This window comes from Mytilus californianus, unplaced genomic scaffold (assembly GCF_021869535.1).
Source record: "Mytilus californianus isolate M0D057914Y unplaced genomic scaffold, xbMytCali1.0.p SCAF_8, whole genome shotgun sequence".
NCBI classification, from domain to species: Eukaryota; Metazoa; Mollusca; class Bivalvia; order Mytilida; family Mytilidae; genus Mytilus; species Mytilus californianus.
In genome coordinates this window covers 13,881,144-13,903,604 of record NW_026262734.1, presented here as the reverse complement: position 1 = coordinate 13,903,604, position 22,461 = coordinate 13,881,144, and the positions used below count along the sequence as shown (strand labels likewise).

General features: G+C 32.2%; 1 protein-coding gene across 3 annotated transcripts in view; it reads right to left on the bottom strand.

The window, feature by feature from the left end:
- Nucleotides 1-22,461, bottom strand: part of LOC127711219 (cyclic nucleotide-gated channel rod photoreceptor subunit alpha-like) — a 41,752-nt gene that overhangs the window by 12,477 nt on the left and 6,814 nt on the right. For all 3 annotated transcript variants that reach the window (XM_052217190.1, XM_052217187.1, XM_052217188.1), the window contains exons 2-6: nucleotides 14,307-16,100; nucleotides 7,760-7,818; nucleotides 4,963-5,024; nucleotides 3,511-3,599; nucleotides 2,531-2,630 (exon numbers count right to left, since the gene is read on the bottom strand). In XM_052217190.1, coding sequence (XP_052073150.1) covers nucleotides 2,531-2,630; nucleotides 3,511-3,599; nucleotides 4,963-5,024; nucleotides 7,760-7,818; nucleotides 14,307-15,319 — 1,323 coding nt within the window. In that variant the 5' untranslated portion in view covers nucleotides 15,320-16,100. The remainder of the gene's footprint in view (nucleotides 1-2,530; nucleotides 2,631-3,510; nucleotides 3,600-4,962; nucleotides 5,025-7,759; nucleotides 7,819-14,306; nucleotides 16,101-22,461) is intronic.

The window sequence follows — 22,461 nt, the reverse complement described above, 5'->3', positions numbered from 1 at the left end:
TCCGGGATTAATCTGTCAAAAGCTGAAAGTTGCAATGACCTATACACTACACGATAAAGAAAATGTAACAAACGTCGGAGAGGTATCGTGAACTTTGTTTCTATAAATTTAAAGAAGGGCCATTAGTTTACAAACAGAAGTTTTGATTTTCAGTTTTCTGTGAAATGTTTCGTATATAAATAAAATTGAGAATGGAAACGGGGAATGCGTCAAAGAGACATCAACCCGACCAAAGAGCAGAAAACAGCACAAAGCCAAAAATGGTTCTTCAACACAGAGAGAAAATCCCACACCCGGAGGTGGGCTTCAGCTGGCCTCTAAACAATAATGTATACTAGTTCAGCGAAAATGGACGTCACACTAAACTCCGAAACATATAAATGAACCAAAATTTAAAAAAAAAACATACAAGACTAACAAAGGCCAGAGGTTCCTGACTTTGGACAGGCGCAAACATGCGGTGGGGTTAAACATGTTTTGTGATATATCAACCCTCCCCTATATCTCTAGCCAATGTAGAATAAACAAACACAAAAGTTTGTTAGTCTATCCGTACTTGTTCTTTTGACCATAGCATTGTCCGTCATTTGACTATTTACTTTTTACAGCCGTTTTGTTTTGATCTTATATTCTTTGAATGTCTACCGTTACCTCGTGTGAAAATTATAAACTTATATAAATTAACCCATCTCAAAAATTACCTATTCTTTAATTCGACGATAGTTGCATTAAATATCCTTAATTGCATCTAAATGTAGTTTTAAATTCTGTAAGTAAGGGGTATTAACAGAATCAATACAGACATCCCCGAAACATTTAAAATCTAAGCAAAATGCACACCCAACCTCCCTGGGGCTTAAGTGGCTGAGGGGTCTAAGTGACGTACCTACTGTATTACGTAGCCTGCATGTCAACACTGAGTTCATGATTTTGAACCCTGCATGTGGCAGCAGCGTTAGACACAAATCTTAATTGAGTAGGATTGCCAGTTTGTCTGTCGAAGGTCGATTGTTATCTTCGAGCACTCCGGCTTATTCCACCTATAAAAACTAGCCACCACGAAATATCAATGGCATCAAACACCAAAGAATAACCAAAAATCTAAACAGCCCACTTTTAAATGAATAAAGCATGCAAACAAAACATATTAAATAAACAACACATTGGCGAGCTGCATATAAGCTTGACATAAAGGATCTTTATTGTTTCAGAGGTTGTTGACGGCTCACTGACATTATAATTTTATCCCTAAATAGTGTAGCCGGAACATAACGTGTTAGAGTTGGGTAACAAAAATCACACCCTTCATAACTTAACAAATTTGCCCGAAGTCAAAATATGCTTATTGATAAATTTACACAAAGAACTATTGAGACGCAGTTCACGAAGTGTGTTAGAAAGTTAAAGATATTTATTGATTTGTAATTGGTGGCGCTTTCTCTCAATTTATTTGCAGCAATCAATTTGCATAAAACTATTATCGGCCAATTGAACAGTGATACGATGAAACGAGATTCAAATTATATTAAATTAAAATAGATTACTTATTCGATTCTAATGAGTGCTCTTCGTGATTTTAAAGAAAATAGAATTAATCCTTGTGCTTGGTATAATTTGAAAAAGCCAGACATTTTCACACCATCTTTCATTTGGTTCGTTTAAAATATAGGATTAGTCATCCGTTTCCTTGAATATAGATTTGTAAAAATTATGAAACGGTAGAGTTAAGTCAGTCCAAACAATTCAACAAATGTTCCTGAATTATGGAAAAACTATTACAGAAAAGTTATGACAAATTAAATGTGTTAAGGTGCCATAAATACGACAGCAAATATGAAAACAATCATCAATGAAAAATGAATTTCCAGTTTCGGCATCTACATTTGCATATGCCATTTATTACTGTCTTTGTTTACAGCTTAGAAGATTCACAAGGAATCTACGACAAAGAATAGTTTCATGCAAAAAGAGATATGATAAAAACCGTATACGTGTAACTATGCATCACAGTTGCAGAAATCTAGATAAACAGGTCCTAAATTGAAGAAGCAAATGCGGCTTAGAGTATTTCAATTCTAAAAGACGATGACTAACAACTGCACGTCTAGGGTCACGGCTAGGGTCGCGGCTAGGGTAAATGCTAACATGTGTGATGTGTCTTGTTAAGGTTAAATCATCCATTTTTAGAAGTTATTAAAGTTTATTGAATAATTACATAATTTAGGAAAAGGCTCTTTATATACAGCCAATTGATGTCTTCAGATGATATTAACTTAAATGTTGAACCTTAAATCCTCCTCTTACGTGTTGTCAGGTAAAATACCTTTAAATATTTCCGCTTTATGCTTTGTTACATTAAAACGAATTGGGAAAGTTAGTCACACACCTACATCTAATCGACAGATCGAAAACATCAAAGAACTGTTAACAATCACTTTTTGTGTAATATTAATCAATACATTAAAGGTGATAAACGGTTTGGTTATGTAATAACATTAATTTTAATTTACCCTTCTTAACTAATTCGTACCTTTTTAAGTGTTTCTAAGTTGACATGTATTGCTAGTTCTGTTTTAAGTTTATCCGGTAAGAGTCCTAGAGAGTTTATATCGGAACCAGTCATTCTTCCTCTGAAATGAATAAGCATTCGAACTTCCTATTATTACTCTTACTTTTACTGACGCTTCTACCTGCCATTTTCAGTTTTTGTCACATATAAATAAGAAGATCGTGTTTTGATTTAATAGAAAAACGTGTCGCACGCAAGGAAATGGAATTTTCAAAGTCTTTTCCGGTTGATTTTTTCAAGTTTGTTGAACTAATTGATATTAACCCACTGTCCTCTAGCTAGTAGAGAAAAGTATAAGCGTTCACAAACATGTATCTCTTGTGCACGATTGTCACTCTCATTCGCAGCTTAGAATTTATAAAAAGTTTGTAGCTGTAGGTTAAAGGGAAGTAACTATTTGAGAAGGCGACAATGGTAGAATTTTTGGGTTCCTCGATCGTTTCACTATATAAAATCTGTTGAAAAAACTGTCAGGTTCTAAATTTTAAACACCTTTATGTGTGTATAAATCCGCAAAATAAATATGGTGCTGCAGCTTTTTTTTTATTGAAAAATTGCATTTATGAGGGTACTCTATGGTTCCGCAATTTTCAAAGTATAATGAATAAAGAACACTCCCTGCTTAACTTTGCATACAATTTTTCTCATCACAAAGAAATTCCTCCAAATTTCTTGCTTTTTTATACACCAATGGCCGACATTCATTTTTCACTATTTCGATTCTTTTCTAATTAACAGCGCAGCAGAAAATAAATTTACTTCTAGCTGTTATCTTGAACATGAAATCTAGGTGGTGCCCGTCATTTTTATTAACTTCCTTTCTACTTTAACGTGTAACAGTAACGTAGTTGAGGAAATCGTCCTTGAGGCTAGTATCAAAGTATGTTACCTTGTCCATACATAATCATACCGTCACCGTGCTGGTTATATTATTAAGTTACCTTGTCCATACATAGTCATACCATCGCTGAACTCGTCTCTGTACAGGTGGGGGTACATTGTGCATCCGCATATAAAGCTTTGCTCCGTCCTGCAATTCGATGGAATACGAAAATGTTAAATATCTATTAGTGTATCACTTCGTTTTTTTATTCTTAAAAATGAATCAAAGACTTAAATGGCTGGATTGCAGAGATTTTTTATTATAGACAAAGGAGAATTGTCTTAAATACTCTGAACATTTAAATAAATGAAAATATTTTGAAATTGGAAAATGGGAACAATTGTTAAAAAAAAACTCCATACCAGTAGGTGCACAGTCTTAATAGGTTTGGACATTTTCTGTGAAGTTCCAAAGGTCTAGCTTAAAAAAATTGGTAACGTTCTATAGAAATTTGGCTGGAAAAGCAGTTCCAAATGTCGACAAATGGACAAAAAAATCCGCACACAAATCTATATTTTTAGGTGCAAAATATGTGCAATCGTTCTTTGACGTTTCAGGAATCTGTGTTGAAAACTGTAGGAGGAGTTGATTACACAAAATTGGGACAGTACCGTCTTCTTGTAAGTTTTGCTGTTGAAAAATGTACCCACTTTTCAGCGCCCGCGCGACCAGCTAAACAGCATGAATATAGCATTGAAAAATAACAAAAATTAAAATCAAACTTCAATAATAGTGGCATTTTTATATATAATAAACTTTATACTGTTGAAGACTTTATGTAAACCTGTAGACGTAAATGTATTTTAGGTTTTTGTCATTTGACTGCTGTCTCTTTTACATATACCTCAAATATTATCTTATTCGTTTTCAAGAGTATTTCAAAAGGCTTGAAAATGGGAGTGTTGAGTATTAATGACTAGTTTAATACCACCAAATAACATTTTAATATTTTCATTCTTATGATAGCAGTTTTTTATTTTTTTTATTTTGGTAGTGTCTGTTGAAATAAAACCTTTCTCGACTCTGGATGATTTTTTAAATATACAATGGACACTTGTTTAACTTGTCCACTGATTTAACACATACTAGTAATGGCTGATTGTACTTGATTTTCTTAATGGAATTGTTGATGGGGTGTCTTTCTCATTGATGTAAATTCCAGTTTTCCACAAAAAGATGCGCTGTCAATTCCTCATAGCAAAAGTGATAAAAAAAATCATCTTAGCAAATAAAAAAATAGTATCAATATCGCATCGTGGACAGCCAATAAGTGTTTGATCTAAGAATATTATTGCTATAGAAAAATTACATTGCGACCTTAAGGTTGTGTAATATCATTGGATTTTGATCGACTGTGTATCAGCCTTTGACAGTCCAACGCGTCTATAAATCTAGTCGACAAATATTTGTTCCTTCCAGAATCGTAATTACATCTACATATTTTCAATTAACGATAGATTTGTAGGTTATTAGTTGTCAATGCGACATCACCTGATTCATTAAAACATACCAAGAGTCGTTCAAATTCAAGTCGACTGGCATTCCTGTTCGTAATCACATTACCAACTTGTCCTGAAAAAGTCATTGATATCAATTTGCCATCATTCAAACTATTTATTGCAGTCTACTCTTCAGACTAAAAAATAACACGAAATATATCAAAATTGAATACCAATAATACCATTAACATATTTCTGTTTGTCAATTAAAGTATGTGTACTATAGCTATTTTTCACAGAGGAACTATTGAGAGAATTTTTAGTACATTTTACTTTATGTTCTCAACGAAAAAGCACAATTGGGCATCTTTGGACCAATGTTTGCCAGTATTGTTGCAAAATGACAAGTTTAAATTAAAGAGATAGAAAAGACAATATATTTTAATTTTAAGTGTTTGTAAAGTTCTATGATATTTAAATTATCAATAGTTCAGTGATATAAAAGTGCGACATGAAAAGCAATTTGTTTTATTTTCAATTGTTCCAGTTGATTATTGTTATTCTCATTGTTTAAAAAAATATATGGTTAATAGAAAATGTGCAGTTAAATCCTTATGATTAATATGTTTCAGTTTTTGGGAAGAAAATAAGAATGAACACTGATGATGTTTCGTAAAAATAAATCCATATTTTGGATCTTCAAGACAGTTTGTGTACAAAAAGAAGTCCTCTAATAGTTTAATTCACACTTTATGTTTAAGAAATACATAAGGAGCAAATGAAGTTAACATTTAAAGTTTTGTCAGAAGTGGTTCTATTTCAATCCTGAAGATTGCATTTCTGTCAACTTTTCGTACCGTCACGTGGTAAGATTGACAATCTGATGCTATCCCAATCGTGATGATTGACATGTTTAGTGAAAAATGGCCTCAAAAATCACATCATTGACACATGTTAGTAACATGAATATTTCTGAAGAGATAATTTAATCAAGAAGGTTAGATCACGACATACATTGTACATGTATGGACAACTGTGTTCCTGAATAAACGTGTTGCAGATAAAAATAAAAACCTAATATGTCATCTTCATTCCATGAAGTCCGTGAGAAAAGACAAACATTTTCCATTTACAGGTCCAACCTATCACAACATGAAAGATTGACATAAGCACCATTGACTTTTTTAGTTAAAGTCAAGATCGCGGGAATAAGATAGTAAAATGCTTATATGTGTACTCATTGTATTGAAATCTATTTTTAGAACCCCTGGATCATCACTTTTGAAATCGTTTTAATTGTATTTTCTTTTCATTATCTACAACTAGAGCTAACTTTAATCTTCCCATTGTTAACTTTACATAATATGAAGATACCATTCTTTGTGCTATAACCACACGTTGTATCGCCTTTCTCCGTAATTGTTACCGAATGCGAATTATAACCGACTTTTTATTTGTCATGAGAAGACCAAAGTGGTTAACAGGTAAAACGACGTACCTTCCAAATCACACAAGCGCCTCGTTTTTGAAAGGGTAAGCCCATTCCAATATGTATTTTTTTCTTTGAAATTATTGTATTTTGGAATGTTTTATGTTTTTTGTTGTTTTTTTTAACATGGCCTTTCCTTCTTCTGTTTGTATTTTGTTCACAAAGAAGCTGTCCACAAGATGATATTTTACCCTATTCGGACACATGACTGAACTTCTAAATATCACGTGATTGACGGAAAACTAGTAAATATAAATTTTATTGAATCTTATATAACTCAACCAAAGATTGAACTTGCCGTCTTACGACCGCCCGCAGTCAAGACGAGAACGATATACCGACATTAACGAGGCGGTGGTATTCGTGAGATTAGTTCCAAATATTGTTTTTCATAAAAATGAAAAAAAGATCAGAGTGCCACCTATATATACCAGACTTTAGGAATGAACATCTATACATCTACAAACTACAGTATAGCTTTTACAATTGGCTTAACCTTTACCACATCATAACTGATAAAATAGATCCCTATAAAATGAAAATAACACTTAATAAGCTTGTTGCGTCCAAAGAGATTTTTTAGATTTAACTTCATAGGGAGCGTTTAAAATACTTGACTATGTGAGATGTTATATAACAAAAAGACACAATAAAGGATTGCTAAAAACCACTTAAGGTCAACTTTGTCTGCCTGAGGGAGTGAAACTTTAGTTTCTTAATTACTTCTAAATTTATCAACTGACAATTTAAAAATAGTATTTTATAAATCATATTATTTACAAATACCTAACCAAAAGAAACCTACTTACAATGTTAAGAGATAGTAGAATTATTAGAACTTGGGGTTGATTCAAGTCAATAACCAAAAACATCGCTGGGAATACAGGCTCTTGGTTTAAAACCGGTACATCCATATTAAGCACATGTGGTATGCTTTCCAATGAGACAACTATTCATTAATGACCCACGGACAAAGTTGTTAATAATTATAGGCCACCGTATGGCCTTCAACATTGAGCAAAACCCATATCGTATAGTAGCTTATAAAAAGCCCCGGAATGACCATTCAAAGAGAAACCCAACGGCTATAACAATTAAAACATAAAATAAATATTTATGATAGACAGCAACCAACGGCAAACACTGATTTACAGGCTCGGTCATGAAGATATAGAATGGGACTTGGTGAAACATGTTTCGGCGCTCACAATCCACACTTACGTGGCACAGTAATTTAACAACACAACACAACAACAAAGTGTCAAAATAAGTAGAAGCTGATTGACTCTTTTGATAAATACATCCATGTCAATTTCATTATGATTTAGTCTTCTAATTTTCAACATCGGCAATAAATTTGGTGTATTCAATATACTCACCAACAATTGTAGCAAATATGAACACACCAATGAGGTAACTACCAATCACAAACAAGTACCTGTAAAACAAGAAAATTTTAACATAGAATTAATACTGGTTACATAACATTAAGGTAAACACAGATACATTATACCTGAAAATCTGGATACTGTAAACAGAAATATGTTGAACTATAAAACAAAACAAAGTAAAGCAAAAAAACAAAACCCAAAAAAGAAAACCCAAAACGAAACGAAACGCAGTAAAACAAAAAGCACAAACATACACGCACACAGAAAAAAAGACACCAGTTTCAACAAGGTAATGTATTAAAACAATACCCTTGAATCACACAAGGAACTAGAGGCTCTAAAGAGCCTGTGTCGCTCACCTGTATCTTCAACAATGGCCACTTTTTAGTAAAAATCATCATTAAAGGGGAATAACTTTAGCAAGAGTTAATTGACAATTTCAGTCATGTTGGCATATTTGTAAATCGTTTCCTGCTGATAATATTTCCTGTTTAAAGTTTCTATTTATCTATTATAGTTTTCAAGATAATAGGCAAACAAAAAATATCATCAAAGGGCAGTAACTCCAATAATGAGTCGGCTGAAGATTTCTGCCATTATGGCTTATTTATGGATATTATCTTGCTGATCATTTGTGCTATTAAAAGTTTCTATCTATCTATTACAGTTTTCAAGATAATAGGCAAAAATGGGGAAAATCGTTATTAAAGGACAATAACTTCAATAAGGAGTCAACTAACAATTTCGGTCATGTTGACTTATTTGTAGATCTTGTCTTGCTGATCACTTTTGCTATATAAAGTTCCTTTCTATATAATATAATTTTTAAGATATAAGGCAAAAACGCAAAGAAGATGTAAAAATCGTCATTATAAGGCAATCACTCTAATAAGGAGTCGACTGAAGATTTCGGCCATTTTGACTTATTTGTAGCTCTTGTCTTGCTGATAATTTTTGCTATTCAAAGTTTCTATCTATCTATTATAATTTTCGAGCTAATAGGCAAAAAAAAATGGTAAAATTCATCATCTAAGGGCAATAACTTCTACAAGAAGTCGTCTGGCAGTTTTGACGTAAATACACAGTTGGTAGAGCTTAACATTCTGAACAATTTTTCCCTTGTCAGATTTTCTCTTTTCATAGCAGTTTTCAAACAAATACGCAAAACTTAACCCCTATGTTCTATTTTTAGCCATGTCGGCCATCTTGGTTGGTAGGCGGGGTCATCGGACATATTTTTTTAAACTTGATACCCCAATGATGATTTTTGCCAAGTTTGGTTAAATTTTGCTCAGTAGTTTCAGAGGAGAAGAGTTTTGTAAAAGTAGACGACGACAGGCGACGACGAAGGAGATGAGAAGTGATGAGAAAAGCTTACTTGGACTTTCGGCCAGCTGAGCTGAAAATGAGATACGGTTAAAAGAGATAACAAACGGATAATGCAAAGACAGACAATTGCTGAACGGATTTTTGTATGAACAAATATGTGTGAAACAGATAAATTTTTAAACCAGCTTTTTGTAAAAATATGTTTCCAATAAAGAGGGATAAGGTAAAACTAGATACATGTACAACATGAAGGATAACTAGTATGCAAAACAGATTTATGTAAAACAGGATTGTTTAGTTAAAATGTTTTCCAATTTAAATCAAGAGTAATTTTATTATAATCGACTATTTTTTTATCATCTTAATTAATTTTTCGGAAACTAAAACATCGAATTAAAGTGATGGACATTAGGCTTTTTAAAAACACAATTTACTCGAGAACAAAGTGACTTCGTTAACTTACAATAACGAAATAAAGACTGAATTATATAACGTTGACACTTCTGATATTATATTTATCTTTGGAGACGCATTGTATAGACTATAGTTTAAAAATAATCAAGAAGAAATGAATTCTTTAAGAACAAACTGTTGTATTATGTAATACAGAGGCTTCAAATTGCAAGCGATGTGAAATAAATGCGTCATGCATTACTGAAATGGCGAAACACAAAACAAATATCGACTTACATTTGATCTTAAAAAGAATGAAAAGTAAAAAAACGTATGCTACAGAGCATCATTCAAAATTTTTGAAGATCAAATTTAAAGAATTGATTTATTATAAGTCTATTGTTTGGATTGTATTTGACGGGTTTTAAAGCAATCTGACAACAAAGAATTATAGAAAATAATCTATATAATCATTTTGATAATAAAGCTTCCTATTTTCTAGTGTAAGATATGCTATTCATAAGAACACAAACGTGCTAATGGGTTGTACAGTCCTCCCCCTTTTTATCAATTATTCCCCGTTACTCACGCGAAGTCAAATGTTTACAATCAATAATGACTTTGTAATGTTATGTTGTTTTACTGGTAGCTGGGAATAGATATAAAGAAGAAAGTAGAAAAGCATTTAGGAATACAAAGACACAAGACCAGACCCTCGTTTCACAAACAATCTTACGACTAAAATTGATCGAAAGTCATTAACAACTCGGTATACTTACGTTCAAATTCAGTCGCAAATTCTTTGTGAAACGCAGGCCTGGATTTAAAAAATTGCCCATAGTGACTTAATGCGGTAGCATTCGTAAGCAAACATGTCATCGCAGACGTGATCAATAAAAAGGATTTATACATTTAACATGATGTTTTGTTGCAATTAGTTATCTATTAATTATCAACTATAATTATGATTTCTGGTGCAATATTCTATATTTATTCGAGGTCGTGCCTATTCATTCTTATCAATGACAGTCTTGTTGGTCAATTGAAAAGTATATAAATGTTTAAGAAATAAACTTCAGATTATTGTATCCAAGTTTGTTATATATTGGCTTAGTGGTTTAAGTGATGGCTAAGGGTTAATTTCGAAAACACTGATACGTTTCTTGTCATGGCAGAGTTAGCATATCAACAAATTCCTACAGGTTGTTTATTCAAGAATGATAGGTTCATTGGCTTAATTTCTGATAGAAAATAAAGAACATTGTGCTAAAAGTATCGTTCAGGAATTTAGATCTGCAGCATTTAAATCTGTAAGAGTTTTGAAAGACAATTTTTTCAGACTATTTTGTTATTGCTTGGCATTGGTAACCATTCTAAACAGGTACTTTTAAACGATCATTTCACCAAAATATCTTTAATTTAAACTAAATAACTTTAGAATACCTGATATAATATTTTGCCCTTCTATGATCTTTTTATTGTTATTCTAATAAAAGAAAAAAATAGATATGGCCTTAAACATTGAATGAAACCAATACAGTGTATAGAGCTATAGAAGGTACAAGCCGGGGAGGACAAAATGTGAAACAATTAAAAGAGAAAAACAACGGTATGATTTATACTAGAGAACACGAAAAATAATCAGGAAAGATAACTACTAGGTTACAAGTCAAAGCATCATTATTTTCTATGTTAATTAAGGAATGACTGTAATATTTGTTTCTGTCTATTCGAAATAACCTAAAAAATGAGGTGCACACTTTTAAATAACCCGCTACGTGGGTTATTCAGTGTGCACCACATTTTTTATGTTATTTCTACATAGACAGAAAAAAATATTACAGTCATTCCTTATAATTTAATTCTAAAAAGAAGTAAATCATGATAAAAGCGTTGATGACGTCACGGTCATATGACAGAATTATGTCTATGAGCTGATAGACAAAACACATTCAGCCAATCAGAAGACGTGTTACATTCAAAATTAAATTATAAGGAATTATGTGTGTATCAGCAGAGGATAGTACTATGTTAGCTTTCAGCTATATTATGTCCCAGCTTTCAGTTACTTTGACCGTTCTTGGATAAAGCACTATTTTGTATTACTGTATTGATTGTTATTGTCTGTTACGACTATGTCATTAAATTGAGTGCGTTTTCCGAACATATTTTATTGTACCTCTTATATTCCAAATATCGAAGGAACGAGTTTTCAAGAACACCTTCCACCCGCGACATTTTAATAGACCAGTTCAAAGTCTGTAATCATGTTAGTTGCTTTCTTTGTTCGTGTCCTTTGAGAAATTTAGTGATGTCAGCAGATTTTTAATAATCTTTGATTTTATTCACTACATGTCTAGACTGCAGGTTAACTTGTGCTTGATATGAGGCATTAATTGGCCTATTTTTTTAAGTCGGATGATCTCATTTTCTTCGTCTGTTATTCGGTTTAAAGTAAATACAACAACAATGGCAACAAAGAAAAAAAAAACGAAAAACAAATTTGCAAAATAAAGAGGGATAAGTACTGTCTGCGTATTTTTCTTTCAGGTGATATTTGCCCCACGAATACAGTAATGTTGCAATCAGATAAAAAGTTTTACTGAGCCACTAGTAAGAGTTAACAGGTATAATATTACTGCAGCTGCAATATTTGTTTACAACCGACGCGCTATATTCAAAACAATACAGAGTACATTTAAATACTCAGACAATTTTTCTAACAGGTAAACTTAGACAGAATTTTTCTAACAGGTAAACTTGGTTATACTATCCAATCAAGAATGTTATGTCAAATGTCTGCGGTTTTGTTAGTTGATATTAATATGCAAAATAATATTTATGATAAGGAAATAATGCTAATTATTAAGTGTGACATGACAAATAATTTTCTATTCACAAAGAATGTAAAATAAAGGTATTGGGTACAGAAAATAGGTGGTTGAACAGGCGTTGAAAATCCACCTTGCCTTTAAGGATCTTTTAGAAAGGCGTTAGAAATTTGCAGAACTGCTCAACTTGCGTTTCAGACAATGTGAGTCGTCAAGTTCGTATATTGAGAATACATTGCGAACAATGAAATCAATCAAAAGATAAACGTCAATTATATAGCAACCCAACGCTATAAATAACCCCCCCCCCTCCAAAAAAAACCCCAAACAAACAAAAAACAAGTCATAGGTCAACAAACTACACGTGACTATACAAAATATCAAGCTATAAATCCCGAGTAACAGTGAAAATAGATTAAATAGAAACTATTAAAGATGGCCATCAACACCAAATTCTCCAAATACAAAAAAGAAATAAAATAATAGAAGATATAAATAAAACTTTAGTGAGCAAGCTCACATACCCAACACTCTCACGAAACGAAGAAGCTAATAGTAACATGATTGTATATTTCGTTTTTGTTTACTTAAGATATGATTAATTTCCTCTATGACTTTAGATAATAATATTGTTTTAAACAATCAGTTTTATTATCTAGGACCTTGACCTTAAGACAAAGTGACTTCTAAAAAGCATTACATATCCTCCTGTTGTTATATGTAACATGTAACAACACCTCCACGTAAGGTTGCAGTCCCATATGAAATACATGTATTTAATTACCTTAAGGAGAAGATGTTTCTTCATTTTAAGAGCGAGCTATGAACAATTAAAAAAAAAGTACACCGTAAATGCAGTAGAAATATGAACTCAAATATCAACACCTGTTGTAACAGTACTGTAACAAGTAGTCATTACAAAGCTTCAAAAAAAATAATTTAAAAGTTATTTGTGTGTTAAATCCTTTCTCACATGAAAATAAAAAGGTAGATATAATAATTAAAATATTGTATGAAATTATATCAGCATAACTACATAACTGTTAACGAAACACCATAATCCAATTACTAAAACGATACATTTCTATGATGAAAAAAGATGTACAAAATTGTTTACATGACTTTGATAATGCAAAATATTTCAAGATAATCCGATTTGAAATCATATAAAGATTTAAAAAGGAGATCATATTTTATTACACAGTTTTGGTCTGTGCATCTTTTTTGTATAAATATAAAAGATTGATATCCATATCGAATATATCTTTGACATGTCACTGTGTCACATACAAGTTATAATAGATCCAAACATAGAAGTAAGATATTGAATTCTTATTTAAGCTTAATTCAGTTTGTTCGGGTATGTTGACCGATACATATGTGCTTAATTGTGCAATCATTCAACTCTGACCATCTGTGTCCAGTGTTGGTGATTACAACACAGGAGTATACGTCAAAGTAAATAGAGGCCCCCGTAGCATATGTTAGAACATAATATACACCATGACTTGGAATAATCCCTGAATAATGATAAATTTTGCATGAAACAGAGATAAAACCTCCTGATAACATAATGTAAAAAAATCAAAAGAGGATGGTTGTCGCATCTAATTTTTCATATTCAAAATCAAGAAACAAGGTTGTCATGGTTGTTTTCTTTTTCTGTTGTTTTATTTGTATTTATTTGTGTGTTTTTACTTGAGTTCTTTTATTGCTATACTTTTCGGCTTTTGTCGTGCCATATTAATTTCGGGACTAATTTAACAATCCCTCGAACCCACTGGAACACTTTCTCCCTACATGGTCGCTTAAATATTTATTCATTTTTAATCTCCCTTTTCTTGAATATTTGTGTTCATTTATACTCCGTTTCTTTCTTACGTTTAACATATTTTTTTTTTTTTTTTTTTTTTTTTTGTGGTTGTTGACTGATTGACGTTAAGATTGTATCTTATATAAGAAACAAATAGTATATTACTTACTCCCAATTTGTTTCAGGTGGTGGTAAATCGCCAATAGTAGTCAAGGTTAAGGTAGACCAAAACAGAGACGCTAAATATTTCCGGGTCAAGGCCTGGTGACTTCCTGATGGTTGTGGATAGGACCATTCACTATGAAAACCTTCAGCTTCGGATATCATAAAGTAAAATGCAGCAAACCAATGACATCCAAGGAATAGCATATGCGTTAAATTTGCAACGCGCACAAAATTTGGATATGCGGTCCTTGTCTCTAGCATATATAAAAATCGAAGTGACCTATGAACTTTAAGAAATCGTGGAAATCTCAGCAATGGTTGCCAACCGACTGCAAATTGTATAAAATCAAACGGTAATAAAGTAATTATGTCTATTTTGAAGTAGACAGAACGTATGTATCTTTTGGCTAATTTCACGCCATCCAGCACCATTAATCCTTGTTCTAAATATCCCGTACGGAGTTGAGCGACAATATCCAGAATGTATATTAGATCACTAACGATATCAAACGTTATCCACATATACTTATGATCGTATTGTAATTCACGGAAAGCCTGTCTAACTATACAGGTCCATAAATTATATAACACAGCCACTGTGACTATTAGTAACCAGTAGAACATCGGCGAACCGTCCGGCTTGAATACAGTCACATCGTTATGTACATACACAACTCCTGGCATCTCATCGTCAGAGTCTACGGATTCTTCAGAGTCAGTTTTATAATGCTGTCGCGTAGAAAATTTTTTCAGAAAAGAATCCTGTCGACTGAGAGATCCTTTTTTCTTTGCACTCATTGGCTTTTTTACGATATTTGTCGCTTGAATCACGTTACGAACACTTGTCCATCTTGTTTGCTTTCTCTGTTTTAGTGAAAAACTGTTGTTCGACAATTCCGAGTCTGAATGTGTTTGTTCTTTCGGGACGCTTCCATTTTCTGTCCTTAGTTTCTGACGACTAACTGTATGTAATTCAATGTCCGCAGATTTCTCATCCTCTTCTGATTTAATCGACATCTTAAGATTTTGCGGAGAATGCTTTGCACCTTTTTGCTTTTAAAATGACAAACTGTAATCGGCTTACAGTATATCTTTTATAACTGTCATGATTTTTTTTACAGATTATACAAATTACTAATAACGGTGGTTAAAATTATTCAATTTGTTTTCGATGAAATCTTATTTAATCATGTTATTTCCAATAAATCTTTTCACGAAAACATTAAAAGAAGATGAAATTCCTCCTCAAGACTGAATATTCAATAAAGTTTGTATTTCTATTTTATCCACAAAGGTAAGAAACTTCTCGTTACAGAAATATGATAACTCCCACCCTCCATATCTCTGTAATAATTCCACGGGTACTTCACACGTTAGTAGATTGAAGTTTTAATTAAATCCGTCACGAGTCATAATTTATGAACATGAAATTATCTTTGAGAAGTGTGATATTATCCAATATTTTTTAATTTGAAACGTCAACAGTATTCTAATTTACACCAGTTTTAGTATATGACAGTTAATGATGTTGCCTGGCATGCATAGGGAATAGTAATCTGATATTCTCTGTAGAAACCGATATAGTCGCACAAGTATCAGTCAGTATGTTTCAGCTCCGGACAACCAATTAAATGGTGGATAAACGTTTAGTAACATATATATACATTGATATAATTCTTCCTATTAGTTGTCATAGATCGAAGATAGATTCCTAACAAGTGTGCGATGATTATTTCATTTTCCTCATTTATTCTTCAAAACGCGAATTTTGCTGATCACAAGGGGACTATTAGTTTGGCTGAAAGAAAAGAAAACATGATCAATGTCCGTAAAACAGACAACATATACAATAATATCTATCTTATTCAGAAGACGGGGAAAATCAAATCTACAACTATAGTTTTGTAATTAATATATTGGGCAAATATCCCGGAGGAAATATTAGAAAGTAAAGGTCGATATGAAAAACGTCTTAAGTTCAGGGCAATAGAAGTCCATAAGGTCATCCACAACAGCAATAAACATTTATTACAGATGATGCCGAGGCCAATAGAACCAATACCTATATTTAGTCTGAGAGAACATCATTTATTTATTGATTTAAACTAGTTTTTTGTAACTGCGAGTACTCTTATAATGGTAAACGTTATATTGATTCATGATAATATATATTTTTTAATTGACTTTTGAAACATTCTATGAATCATCATTTATGTTTGTGTCTTTTGTATTAATGTTAGTTTTTGTTTGTGCTTTCTGCTAATCTGATGACTCAGGTAATTTCCTTTTACAGTTATCTTGTGCTTTTGTCCCAAGTAAGGAGCATGCGATTTAGTGGTTGTCGTTGGTTGCCGTCTGTCATATTCGTGTTCCGTTTATTGTTTTGTTATACGTCAGACCGTTTGGTTAAATTGTTTTACAATTTGTCATGTCATCGGATCGCTTATAGCTGACTATATTGTATGGATTTTGCTCATTATTGAAGGCCATACGGTGACCTATAGTTGCTCACATCCACGTCATTTGAACTGCATGATGGAAAGTTGTCTGATATATTGGAAAAGAGGGACGAAAGATACCAGAGGGACAGTCAAACTCATAGATCGAAAACAAACTAACAACGCCATGGCCAAAAATAAAAAGACAAACAGACAAATAATAGTACAGATGACACAACATAGAAAACTAAAGGCTAAGAAAATTGGAAATCATACCACGCCTCCATATTTTTATAAATTTGTCTATACAGTTTTTCACCTTGAGATACACACCTAATTTTTATCTGCTATATACTTCTTACATAATCACTCAGGTTGTGGACCAAATTCATATTTAAACTGATATAACAAAACTTTATCTTTGGTTCTAATTAACACTGCATATAATACTGTATTTGTAAATCTTCTAACTAGTTTTCCCATTGTTTCTTCAGTTAATAAATAATTAAATAATCCATGGGGAGAAATATATAACAGAATACAGAATAAGCCTTACATGTAATTCTCTAGCAACGTATACATCATTGATTCATCATACAAATTGTAATATTTTTTTTTCAAATGAAACATTCTTTGAAACATCGTTTATTATTGTTAATTCAAAATCCCTTATGGCTTAAATTCTTATTGGTACGAAGTTTGATTGATATATCAACTGAAAGTTTAAGATAACAGAATGGAATGATATAAACAGATAGTATCTTCAAATCAGTACAATCCTACTATGTTTTATCAGAAAAGACCAGATTAATGTTTATATTTCCATGCAGTAAAATTGACCCAAGCCATAGTGTACAACCTTTGGGTAACTATAGCTATATCGTGCAGATATTACACAGTACTATACTAGTCAACAAAAGTAACAATACACAAGTTTGAACTCCAATTTATTTTAAAATATAATAAATAGGAAAAACTATTAAATTATCCAATGAAAAACATTCCTTTGCAAAGCATATGCATATGATTGAAAGAATCTGACCAAATTGGAAAGTGAGAAAATACCGTGTTATTGAACACAGGGGTTACATTTATTTTGCGGAAAATGATGACAAAAGTCGGGCTTTATTTCGAAGATGAGAATTAAGTATTCAAATATCTGCAAAGGCATTCAAAATTTTAAGCAGACCCTATCGATTTTTGAATTTTTGGGTGAAATTACGATTTTTGAAATAACAAAAATTGCAAAAAACAAAACAAAAAATCGCAAGAAAATAACACTCTGTAAATATAAGACCAATTGGGCAATTATTTACCTTGGTACAGTGTATCCAATTTCATTATATATTTATATATGGAAAATACATTGCCGTGTATCGTTTCTTTTGTTGACTAGTATACTACATAAAGTATGGTACACATATAAAACAGTTGAGCCACTATGAATTACAGTTATTCTAATGTTCAGTACAGCTATATATGAAATGTACGGTAGTGCTCTAAAATTCTTATTATACGTCAACTGAAGTAAATGAAAGTATTATCGAGGGGGGAAAAGGGGGGGGGGGCGGGGGGGGGGGGGGGGGGGGGGGGCGGGCTGGTGGTTTGATGTATATATATATTTATTTATTTAATTTATATTATATATTTTTCAATGGAAAACCGTGCATCCACCTTTTGGAAGAAAAACTTTTAAATATATATTAGATTGTACTCTTAACACTTACATTACATATCACTGTATACAATTAGTTTGTTATGCAGTGCAACTCGGGAACAATGTCACGTACAGCGCAATTGGATCATTATTACACATATAATGCTATGTTACTATGTCATACTCAGTGCAGTAATGTAACTATGTCACGAACAGTTCAATTTGGCCACTATATCACGTACAGTGCAGTTGTATAGTGCAGTTAGGTAACTATGGCATATACAGTACAGTTTGGTTACGATGACACGTACAGTGCAGTTGGGTCACTATGACACGTGCAGTGCAGTTGGTTACTATGTTACGTACACTTCAGTTAGATTACTATGTCACGTACAGTGCAGTTGGTTACTATGTTACGTCAGTGCAGATTTTTTACTACAGTATGCAACGTCAGTGCGGTTTTGCTACTATACTACGTACATTTCAGTTAGGTAACTAGGTCATGTACCGTGCAGTTACTTTTACACGTAGTGTGCAGTTGTGTTACTATACAGACATTGTCGTCCTTTTAGGAGTAACATTCGTTTAGTATACAATATAGACGGTGCAGTCAATAGCACAGCTTATCAATACCAGTTATGGAATTTTTTTGGGAGTGAAATATGAAAAATAATGTTCACCTGTTGATAAATCATCCTTCAACCCCCACCCCTCGAATATTCAATATTAAATGGTTATCCCTCCCAACAAGATAGGTATCACCTTTTTTATTTTGTTTAATTTCATAAAATTCATAAAAAAAAACATTTCAACATTTGAAAAATAACACGTTTTAATGCCCGGACTAGAATCATAAAACAATTGAAGATAAACATTTCCCGATCGTCTCATATTCATCAGTGACATAGTCATTTCATGTCTGAGGGAACACGTCGTTACATTTCTACTCACGAGTAGAAACTACTAAACCAAGGGTAATCAAATGTAAAACATATCAATTCCCTAATGAGCCGTCAGTCAAACTAACATCTGATATTAGACCATGATAGATTAAGACGTAAATTGGTTTTAGATCAACATAGATACACAAATGAAAAAAAATACAGTAGATATTTTGCCAAATCATGTATGTTACGTGAGTAACAGAAACATCATCTGTCAAACTTCACAGGTTTAAATGTACAATCACTGATCTAATACACATCATTGACTTTTGATAGATAGATATTTGAATATGAAATGGAAATTTATACAAACTATTTATTCTTTCCCTCATATTGAATTTATACACCAATATTGACTTAATATTAGAGATTAATATAGATTACCTCAGCAACATGTCCATGTTTGCAATTTAAAATGCTTTAGGGCAATAAACTGTTCCTGGATTCTGTGAAATACACTTGCTATTTATTAAATTTTCCAAACGATTATACCTCATTGGAAATGAATGTGTTTACAATGAATGAACTACAGCGTATAAATCGCTGAAAATTACCCAACGAGGAAAGTTGAATCTAATGGATATACAGTGTACTTACTGTGACAATATTTGGCTAGTGGTTAGATTTTGCATGTTCCTATAGGCTATTGTTTACAATACTAACATTGACCTTCAGAAATAAAGCATTAAAGCCGTTAAACCTACATGTAAGGTACACGTAGTATGTGTTTGTCCTTTTTTCTGAGCAAAGCTGTCGACCGAAGTACAAGTTTAACTAACATAAACACGTTGGCTGATATTCATTTAAAATATTTAAAAATTGATTAAACTGTAAATTGAGTAAGTTACATCGCACTTGACACATACTTTCATTCTATCTAGCTTACACTTGTTACATCGCACTTGACACATACTTTCATTATATCTAACTTACACTTGTTACATCGCACTTGACACATACGTTCATTATATCTAACTTACACTTGTTACATCGCACTTGACACATACGTTCATTATATCCAACTTACACTTGTTACATCGCACTTGACACATACTTTCATTATATCTAACTTACACTTGTTACATCGCACTTGACACATACTTTCATTATATCTAACTTACACTTGTTACATCGCACTTGACACATACTTGCATTATACCTAACTTACACTTGATGTGCATATTACCTAAAGGGTAGGACCGGTTATCACCAAGTTTCGTTTGATTTTTCTTATATTGACAACATAGACTGGAAAGTGGTTGAAAGTGATTAACCAAAATTTTGCTGAGGCATACTATGCTAAGGGTATTCTGAATTGTTTTAGTTTTGGGGTATCCTGCCAACCATTTGGATACACTGTGTGTTCTGTTTTTTTCTTTTTTTCCTTGATACTAGTCGACAGCCATCATAGCCATGAAAACGCCTAGAAGGACCCTATTCCAAATCTGCAAAAGTCTTGTAATATGTATTGCCTGAATGTAAGCTAATGCTTGAAAAAGAATGAACATGTAGAAAATTCGAGCAAAATTTGACACATTAAATATGTGAAACACTACAAGAAAATATTTTAACTCTTTATTCCTGCACAAATGAATTAATCATTGTTTATATACTTTTAAAATCGCAAACGTTTATGCAATTTGAACGTTTGAAGTTTTTTCTTACAATCCAATCTACAGTCAGAAAAACGAATTGCAAATTCCTAAGCTTACAGTTTTATTTGAACGTAAATAGAAAAAGATTTAAAAATTTTGTATTCAGTCCTTTAAATATAAGCACAATACTTAATGTCGTTTTTAGCGGAAATGAATTGTAAACAATCTTACGTTACTTTTAATATGTAATTTGTGGTCCTGCAATCATGACAATGACGAACTGTCATTTAGGTCTATACAGGCGGGAATTTCCCTTATTGCATTGATTCATATTTAAAAAAAGTATGTATATACCAGTATGCATGCAGTAACATATACACTACCATGCGCGATTTTCATACTAAAACAGAAATAAAACTAATTGAATATTTATAGCATATTCATTATTCTGATTTCAATCATATTAATTCATCTTCACAAAACATATATCAGGTTTAAAGCCATATATATATATTTATATTGATATTTCGTTTTGTTGTTTTTACGAGGAAACGGATATTTGGGTTGTCTTTAATATCCTGTTAATTTTATAACATTCATCACATCAATGATTAACGATTATTTGAATAGATATATTGAACCAAGAAACCTTTCAATTAAACAATAAAAAGATTTTTTCATTGATTTTTGTTGATTTCAATTTACACAATTAACTTTCCGAAGCTTTGTTTCTCCCAATGCATGCTGTTTGCCTTGTCTGAAGACTGGATTCCTAAATGATCATCAATATTGGCGTCGAATTAATTTGTAAACAGGTAAAATTAAAGTGTCAATATCTAGAGAAAAAAAACAAATCTGTTAAACTGTTACAATAGAAGCTATAATGGCAAAACAGACTGATGATACATCGATACGATTAATGCGATTTTAAGGCGCTTCCAAAATAAATATTAATAAGTTCACATCTCCGTAAAAAGTTTTCTTCAGTATCGAGGTTTGACTGTTCCCCAGGCGATAATTTCCAAAAAATACTGTTTTGTTTGGCTGATTACGTTTGTCAAACCTGACTGGTCTTTATCTCGGTTATGGAATATTATTATACAATTATCGTACATATTGATACAATTTCCCCTGCATTGTCACGTGAAATCATTGCATGTGAGCCAGACCTCTCTTGTTGTCTTAATAACAAGCCATGTGGGCAATTCATAAATTCATCATATTTAGCGACCAACAATACAATAACATTGATGAAAATGACATCTTTTTAGAGAACAGAAGATTTCTAATACCAGATGTGTAGATATACGTATACTATATAAATTAGCGAGATTTAAATCGTCACGAGTCTCGGTTATAGTTACTTGATATTATTTATAGTCTACGTTATGAGTTTGTTTTCTATCTTAGTACCAGCAACTGGTAAACTGTAAACAAGTCTTTAGATGGAAGTGGTTCGTCAAATACTGGGTTTTCAGTATAGAGAAACAAGCCGGATTTTGATTAGTCAATTCAAATAAAAATA